Source organism: Myotis davidii, unplaced genomic scaffold (genome assembly GCF_000327345.1).
Source record: "Myotis davidii unplaced genomic scaffold, ASM32734v1 scaffold847, whole genome shotgun sequence".
Classification (NCBI taxonomy): domain Eukaryota; kingdom Metazoa; phylum Chordata; class Mammalia; order Chiroptera; family Vespertilionidae; genus Myotis; species Myotis davidii.
The window spans coordinates 2,134,622-2,143,858 of NW_006298049.1; the positions used below are offsets into that span (position 1 = coordinate 2,134,622).

At 33.8% G+C, this 9,237-nt stretch overlaps 1 protein-coding gene across 2 annotated transcripts in view; it reads left to right on the forward strand.

The window, feature by feature from the left end:
• The window catches only part of STYX (serine/threonine/tyrosine interacting protein), a 26,298-nt gene extending 17,289 nt beyond the window's left edge, over positions 1-9,009 (forward strand). For both annotated transcript variants that reach the window (XM_015570500.1, XM_015570501.1), the window contains 2 exons: positions 2,454-2,547; positions 5,412-9,009. In XM_015570500.1, coding sequence (XP_015425986.1) covers positions 2,454-2,547; positions 5,412-5,485 — 168 coding nt within the window. In that variant the 3' untranslated portion in view covers positions 5,486-9,009. The remainder of the gene's footprint in view (positions 1-2,453; positions 2,548-5,411) is intronic.
• The last annotated feature ends 228 nt before the right edge of the window (positions 9,010-9,237 follow it).

Sequence of the window (9,237 nt, forward strand, 5' to 3'; positions counted from 1 at the left end):
CACCTGCCAGCACAGCGGTGGGGGTGGGAGCCTCTCCCTCCTCCTCAGCAGCGCTAAGGATGTCCAACTGCAGCTTAGGCTTGCTCCCCAGTGGCAAGTGGACATCCCCCGGGGACTTCCGGGCTGCCAGAGGGATGTCTGACTGCCAGCTTAGGCCCTATCCCCCAGGAAGTGGGCCTAAGCCAGCAGGTGGGCATCCTCTGAGGGGTCCCAGACTGCAAGAGGGCACAGGCTGGGCTGAGGGACCACCACCGTCTCCCCCCCCCTCCCCCACCCCCCAGTGCCCAAATTTTTGTGCACTGGGCCTCTAGTTGGTTAATAAAATTATACATGTTTCAGGAATACATTGCTATAATACGTAATCTGTATATGTATTGTGTGTTTACCACTCCAAATCAAGTCTCCTTTCATCACCATTTACCTCTTCCTTTACCATCTTCTACCTCTCCCAACTCTTCTTTTCCCTCTGGTAATCACCATATGGTTGTGTATGTGTCTTTCTTTTTCTCTTTTACTTCATTTAAAAGAGAAACTGGTTTCTCTTTTCTCACCTTGTTTGTGTAATATGTTTTTTATTTCTTCCTTATAGTTATATTATAGAACAGAAAGTTAACTGTAATTTATTAGTTTCTTTGCCTTTTAATAGTTGTGTAAAAACATCTCTTTTTAAACTGATTTGAAAAAGTAATATGCACTCATGGTTTAAAAATTTAAAATTCAACAGTGCCTAAGGAGAGTACAGTGAAAAATAAGTCTCCCTAATAGTATATCTTAGTATATCATTCTAAAACAGCATGTATAGCTCTATCAAAAAATATTTTATATGTATATGTACATATATAACAATTTTATATGACCACTTCCTTTTAACATGGGCCTTTAGATTGTTTCTAGCCTTTGATGATTATAAACAGTATTGGAAAGAATAGGTGCATCTCTCTGTGAATATACCTGTAAGATAACTGATCAGAGTGGAATTGCTGGGTTAGAGGGCACTTGAAAGGTGATATCAAATGAACTCTAAAAAGACTGAAGTAATGTAAACTTAACACACCCAAAAACAAGGAGACCTGTTTCGCCATCCTCTAAACAATACCAGTAATCAAAAGTATTTTAACTTTTTGGTTATTGTCATATTGTTGGTAAAGTGCAACTCCTTATTGTTTGCCATTTTCCATACACGTTGCAGGTCTTTTTCTCATTGGTTTTTTAAGAGCTCTTAAAGGAAATCTGCCTTTGAAAAGCTATTTTTATTATACAGTGAATTCTGTTTCGTACTTGGGTATATTTCTGGACTTATTATTCTGTTCCATTGATATGCTTATTGCTCCACTTGTATCAAACAATTTTAAGTACTATAATATATAAACCATTTATAGTATGACTCAAGACCCCCTCATTGTTCTTCGTTAACTTTACTGGAAGAAGTTTTATAGTTTTTAATGATATATTCACAGTTCAGAAAGAAATGGCTCCATAAAATTTTTAGTCTTCTACTTTAAGAATATGTTCCAGTTATTCAAATCAGCTTTTATATCTTTTAGTGTTTTAAAGTTTTCTCTGTACAGAATATATGCATTTCTTATGAAATTTATTCCTAGGTACTTTTTTGTTCCCATTATAAGTGAAATTGTTTCTTCTCCCCGTGTATTTTCTATCTGGTTATTTGTATATAGGACAGCTACTAGTTTTTATTACATTTTCAGTTGGCAACCTTATTAAACTCTTATTCTAAGAAATTTTCTAATTGATTAACTTAGCTTTTTATCTCATCTTCAATTTATAATTTGCCACTTTGCTAATTTCATATTGCTTTCTCATTGAATTTTCATTCTATCAGAACAATAAGTAATAGTGGTGAAAGTATCGTACTTGTTATCCTAATGCCCCAATACATATTAATTGGTAGTTCAGTGTGTGATATCCTAGGGCAGGGGTCCTCAAACTACGGCCCACGGGCCACATGCAAATACAAATATTGTATTTGTTCCCTTTTTTTACTTCAAAGTAAGATATGTGTAGTGTGCATAGGAATTTGTTCATAGTTTTTTTTTTTAAACTATAGTCCGGCCCTCCAGCGGTCTGAGGGACAGTGAACTGGCCCCCTGTTTAAAAAGTTTGAGGACTTATATTTTTGATATTTATTTTATATATTTAAATGTCATTTAACAAAAATCAACCAAAAAGATGAGTTCGTGTGTCACCTCTGACACGCGTGTCATAGTTTCGCCATCACTGCCCTAGTGCAAGCTATTGGCCTGCCTTGATTTATAGTCTCATCAGTAAATGTGACATTATGAGGTAAGAATTTTAAGCCTGCATTTCTCTTACAATAATATGGTACCATATTTTTTGATATAAACTTAAGAATACTAATAATGTACACATCAACCACTGTTTTGGGTATCCAAGAATTTAAATGTATATTGAAGTTAATTAAAATTATATTTTAGGAATATGAAGCCATCTACCTAGCAAAATTAACAATACAGATGATGTCACCACTCCAGATAGAAAGGTCGTTATCTGTTCATTCTGGTACTGCAGGTAAGGGTTTTTTCATTTTTGAGAAAGTTGTGGGGAGAAAGGTAGAAAAGAATCATATTTTGCTCGTTACAAGTTACACTAACAATTTAAATTGTTCATAAAAAAAAGAATTTCAAATTTTAATTTTATATGAATAGATATGTCTTATCTGCTGTGTACACACCACTAACTGGTTAATCAGTGTAAGCTGATTAGAAGATCAAATTTCTACTTGGTTTCATTTTAAATCTCTAAGTAGTATAACTGTGTTGCCACTTAGATTAAAATAATAAGAGCAGTCTGGTGAAGGGGTGATCTTATTAAGAATAAATGATAGTTAATAAATGAAAGTATGTTTCAAGCTAGAGTGATTAATGTCAACTACCTCAAGTTTTTCTTTTGCTATGGATGTTCAAGCCCTTCTCCTTCCCTATTTCAGAGTCCTTGCCCATTTTCAAAGGTAATGACTCAAGCACACTATCACAATCTTTAACTTTCACCTTCCTTCCCAAGATCTTGTTACACTTGTTTGCTGTTCTTTTTACTTTACTGGAGCACTCATAGAATGTGCTCATTTACGGTGTCTCTCTCCCAAAGTTCATTTCATTTTTATTTGAATCAACAGCCTTATATGATAGGAAGAACAGGTTACATTCCTACTGTGTTTTTGGCTGGGAATTGAGCACTTGTGTTCTGAACCACAAGTCAGTCCAGCACTTTCTTCACTGTATTGCACAGCCTGTTGTGACAGTTTTATATATTCATCCTTCAGGCTCAGCTTCCTAGTTGTCATTAACCCTTTTTAAAAAAATTTATGATTTTTAGAGAGAGAGGGAGACAGCAGTTTGTTGTTCCAATTGTTTATGCATTTATTGGTTGATTCTTATATGTGCCTTGACCAGGGATTGAACCTGCAACCTTGGCATAACAGGACAACCCTCTAACCCACTGAGCCACCTGGCCAGAGCCATTAACTGTTTTGTTTGTTTTTTTTGCTACCACCATCTAGTTGTTATCAAATCTGCTAGGGTCTGTTTCTGCAGTACCTTTAAAGTTACTTCCCTATTTTATAGTATTCCTAGTCTCCATCTAGCTCAGGCCCATGTTGGCCTCCTATCCAAAGTCTTTTCGTTTGGTCTGTTTGAACATTGTGGCCAGACTCATTTTCACTAAAGATAGTTCTAATTGTGATATTTTTCCTGTACAGAAGCCTTCATTGGATTAAGTCCTACAGAAAACACAATAGGTAGTGTGATAGGTAGTAATTTAAGTCTCTTCTGATCTTTTTTTGCACCCCTCACTGTTGCTCTTTTTTCTTTAATCCTCACCCGAGGATGATTTTATTGATTTTTTTGAGAGGGAGGAAGAGGGAGACAGACTGACATTGCTTTGTTGTTCCACCTATTTATGCATTCATTAGTGGTTTCTTGTATGTGCCCTGACCAGGGATCGAACCTCACGTTGGTATATGTGGACATGCTCTAACCAACTGAGCTACCCCGCCAAGGCCTGTTTCTCGTTATTATGCACTCCATGATGGTTTTCTTCATCTCTTTTTTCCACCTAGAATCACATTTAGTCTCTCTGTTCCTAAAAACTTAGTTCATGCATCATCTCAAGAAAACTTGATGATTAATTTATTCTTCCGCTAATCCCATCATTGAAACTGCTCTATCTATACTCCTCACTATCTGCCTTGCATTAAGGTTATTTGTACCTTACCTCCCTTAATAGAAGGTACAAAAGTAGAAAGTGCAGCATCTTCTCTGACACTCAGTTGCAGGAGCGGTACTTAGCCTTGTCTAGCATGTTTTCTTCTTTATCCCACTGTCTTGGTTTATATTTCTGTCCTTATTTGATTAATCTTATAGTGACAGATTAATTTCATGTTGGAATCTTCCCTCTGAATTAACATTATTGTGATTAAGCACAACTGTTAGAGCATAAATTTAAGACCATCCCATTGTTAGGCATATAATAAAGCACCACTTGACTAGTCATTGTTCCCTAAAGTTTTCCTCCATTGAGATTCAGATTTTTTTTTATTATATCTATTGGCCTTATAGTGACACCTTTGATTCCATGTGAAAAATTTCTGTACTGCCCTAGCTGGTTTGGCTTAGTGGATAGAGCGTTGGCCTGCGGACTCAAGGGTCCCAGGTTCGATTCCGGTCAAGGGCATGTACCTGGGTTGCGGGCACATCCCCGGTAGGGGGCGTGCAAGAGGCAGCTGAACCGATGTTTCTAACTCGCTATCCCTCTCTCTCTCCCTTCCTCTCTGTAAAAAAAAATCAATAAAATATATTAAAAAAAAAAATTTCTGTACTAGTGGACTCTGATGTGAAGAGTGGATAAAAGAAAATCTCTGCTTTATGTGCTGCATGCTGTCCTTTCTCCCAGCTCTAGACTTGTTGATAATAAAAAACACAGCTTCAGTGGCAAAATATTTTCAGCAGCATCTATGAAAGCAAAGATAATTATATCTGCAAAATAAAATTGTACAAATTTAAAATTAATTTCTTAAATTTTATGTCCTAAGTCACGATTATGATGCCTAAAAAAATAAACTTGATAATCAATTGTTCTGTACCATTATCTCTAAAATTTCTATTTCCAAACTACTTTAAAAACTAATGTTTATCATTTGCAACACCTAAGACATACTTAATTCTCAAGAGGGAAAATGTATTCTGTTATGAAGATACAAAGTTATTTGTGTAATTCATAACAAGAGAATTTACTAAAGTTTGCTGAAAGTTCAGTCATGGAATTGTCTTAGTGCATATATACATGGCAACACTTCAGTAAAAATGAAACTTACTAGGTATAACATTTCTAATAAATTTAAGTTCCCATTATATGTTATGTTCATGCAATACATTTAGGCAGTTTGAAGAGGACACATGAAGAAGATGATGATTTTGGAAGCATGCAAGTGGCTACTGCACAGAATGGCTGACTCAAGAGCACCACAGAGGATGTGAATTTCTATTTGGGAAGGAGGAAACACTAGAGACAATACTAATGTAAAGTGGTAAAAACACAAGTAGTTTCTTTTCAATTATATGTTGCTTCCAGATGTGTTTCTCTACAACTTATTAAGCAACATTGTAAGATTTCTGCAATAGATGGCACTGATGGTTGTACTCCTTTTCTTTTTATTAACACTTTACAGTTTTATTATAAACTAAAATTTTGGACTTGCAAAGAGGTATTATTGCAATAATGCACTTTTCATACTTGAAATTTATTTGTATGATATAAAGTTACTACTTTAAACAAAATGCAAAGTTAGGGGAATTTGTTTATAAAATTTGGGCAATTTATAACAAAAGAATTTCCTAAAGTTTGCTAAAAATTCATTTTGTGTTCTATATATTACATTTAAAAAATAATTTTACAGTTCAATTTTATGATGGAGCCTCTTACAGAAACATTAACAAATGCAGGAACCTGTCACCTTTCTTTTTTATTAGAATTAAATAGCTTAATTACCTTTTTATTTTTTAAAACATCTTGATCCCTTATCACTAATCTTGAAATCATGATAATAAGCCAACTATTCTTACTTTCAGATGATCCAAGTATTGCTTCCTTTCCTATTACCTTTCTAATTTATTTAGTCTATAGAAGAAAAATATTTAATGAACAAAAGATGCATTGCTTTATACCAGATGCTCAAAAACAAGGAGAGTTTTAGATTTTCAAGTGACTTTCTTTTCACATTTCTTAGAAGCCAAATGTTGTGTTTGTTCTTTTTAGAGTTGCTTAGCCCAATTTTCTTTGTCCAAAATGGTTCTAAATAGACTATAATAACCAATGTAGCACCATTTTTTTCCTAAATGAATCCCAAAAAAGAAAAGTGCCTTGCATCATTAAAAAATAAATAAATCCTCATGACCTCTAAATGAGTATGTATAACATTGAAAAATTTTTAACATTTTTCTTTAACTTTTTAAACCCATAAATTAGTTTAAACTGAAAGTCTGAGGCTTGAAGAAACTTCAGTAAATAACTTGGAAATATTTACTCCTTTATTTTATATTATCCTAATAATTCTTTGAGGTTGTTCTGGCTCAGACAGAAGCTTTTCTTTGAAGATGCATTTATTGAGGAAAATGATTTGTGCGAGACTTTAGTGTATTTAAAATTCGTGTATGAATCAGTTCTTTACATTGAATTAATCCAAATTTGCCCTATAATTTGCATTAGCAAAGTCACTTTATGGATCCAATTTCTCCATATATATATATATATATATATATATATATATATATATATGTTTTAAAATGTCTAATGCTTTTTTTAAGTACAATGTGAGGGAGGAGTGTTTTAACTTTTTATAGTTGATGATTTAGGTTAGCACAAACAAAACTCCTTTCTCACTTTTCTCAGTCCTCTCTTGAGGTGCTTTACTGATGGGAATGATTTCCATACATTCCCTTGGTACCAAGAGGTACTATGCAAAGTGACATTACACCAAGTTACTTGCTAGGCTTTCTTCCCTAAAATGTAATAATACAGTAAAAGTGTGTTTTATCAAGCATAGCAAGAGTAAATTAATTAAAATTGCTTTGTTAATAAGAGTCAATTCCTGTTGACCCAGGTGGTATTCCTCTTCTGATTTCCCTTCCCTTTCTCTATTTTATGACCCTGAAAACAACATGTTAACTCCATTGTGGTCTGTATTTTGTTGTGTGATTATGTCATTTGGTGTGGTTGGCTAGTTGAGTCAGAATTTGCACTGAGTGTTCAGAAATTCCAGTTGGTAAAGTGCCAGATAACACAGCTTCCCTGTAAATAGATCACTATTGGATAACTAAGGAAAGATCTCTCTTGTAATCTAATAATATATGATGCTTCATTCAGCAGAAAGTCTGCTCAAAAGGATCTTCATAGTAGTACATTTAGGCTTTAAAAATGAGGTAAAGATTTTTAAAATTAGTTTCTTAGGTATACATATCCTCTCTAGTAAAGTTGGGCCAAAAAATACAGATTTCGTTATTTTTGCTGATAATTTTCCATTTTTTCTAACCACTATAATTTTTATGTTCTCACTAAAGTGCCTGCCCAGCACTGTACATTAAAGACTCTCTATCACAACACTAGGAAAAGGGACTGTCATGAGTACAATATTAATGTGGACAAAATGATGTTATTCTTTCCTTCATGTAAGAACATTGCAAGTTCATTTTATCTGGGATCCGTTCTTCCACCTAATGTTCAACTAGTTCTGGTAGCTCTTCCAGGCTTTCTTCTATTTAGTTCCATTTCTATGCTTTATTTCTACTGATGTTTTGTGATAGTTAACTATGATACATTTAACCAATCATGACTTATTTTCTAGAATATTTGAATAATGTATAAGTGGCATAGTTCCCAATTTTAAACATTAAATATGTCATCTGGGCATAGAATTTAAAGTGAATTTGCCTCAAAACATAGGACAACTGTTTTATTGTCCATTTTGAAAGTGAGAAACTTAAATATTGAAAATATTCAAACTGGAATGGCAGTATTCTAACCTAATATCAGTTCATTGGTTTATATTATTTTATCTATTAGATATTTTAAACAGCAGTTACTTTTATTTGTATCTACTCTATGTTGGAAATGTTAAATCGTGATAGCTTTTGCTACAAACTCTCAACCACTCAATTTTTAGAGTAGAATATGTATTTCAGGAGGATTTTGTTTCAGCTGAATTTAGAAGTAATGTCAAAATGTTAAGCATGTCCTTTTTAAGAAAATATACGGTTTCTAATTGTCTTATTACCCTGGTAATTCAAGTGAATTAGAAGTATTCAACTGCAATCTTGAATTATAAAGTTGGGATGCATATATATGCATATATATCAGAGTCTCAACTGATGTAAAGTAAATGAGCAGTTACCTGGTGAATTCTTTTTTTTCCCCCCAATAACTGGCTTAACCCACACTTCCACAACAAACTTAGCTTCACTTCACTTCAGTATTTACTTTATTGTTGTTCATTGAACAGTGCTCCAAAAAGGAATCCTTAGGAAATAGCTGAGAATTATTAAAAGATTTTATTTTATGTTTTGGTCAGAAAAATGTTTCTAAGGTCTTTGAATGCTGGATTTCTTTGTCTTACCCATCCATGGCAGCTAAAAAAAAAAAAAAATCACTCAAAATATTCAGGTTTACATGTTAGCTCTCTTTATAGGGAGTTGCCATACCTCACAATTCAAAGTGTATTCTATAGATCAGTACATTATACTGACATGTAATTGCAATTTACTATGCAGCAAAAATTCAAGAAAAATAACCTAGCGTCTACTTACCTTTGTATAGGCAATTGCTTAAGTTACTCTGCTTTTAACATTTGTACTTAGACAAAATGCTTATGTATGTATAGGAATGTCACAGTGCGACATGCTGCTAGCCCAGACACAAAGTATTAAAATTATTTTGTGAAGATTGGTGGTTGTATTAAAACTATTGTGCCGTTATACCTCAAAACGATTGAAAAGCTCATTTATACTGCTTATGCCTCAGAACTTTTTTATTTAGATTGTTGGCTTCTAGGGAGAAGTAACGTAGTTTTATTCCCACAGATTAAGGAGGATAAATGAACACTGGAAATTGATAAGCACTTAAGAGTATCTTCCAATACATTGTGGGGACACACACACACACACACACACACACACACACAAACTATGGTCAGTAATCAATGTAAAATAAATA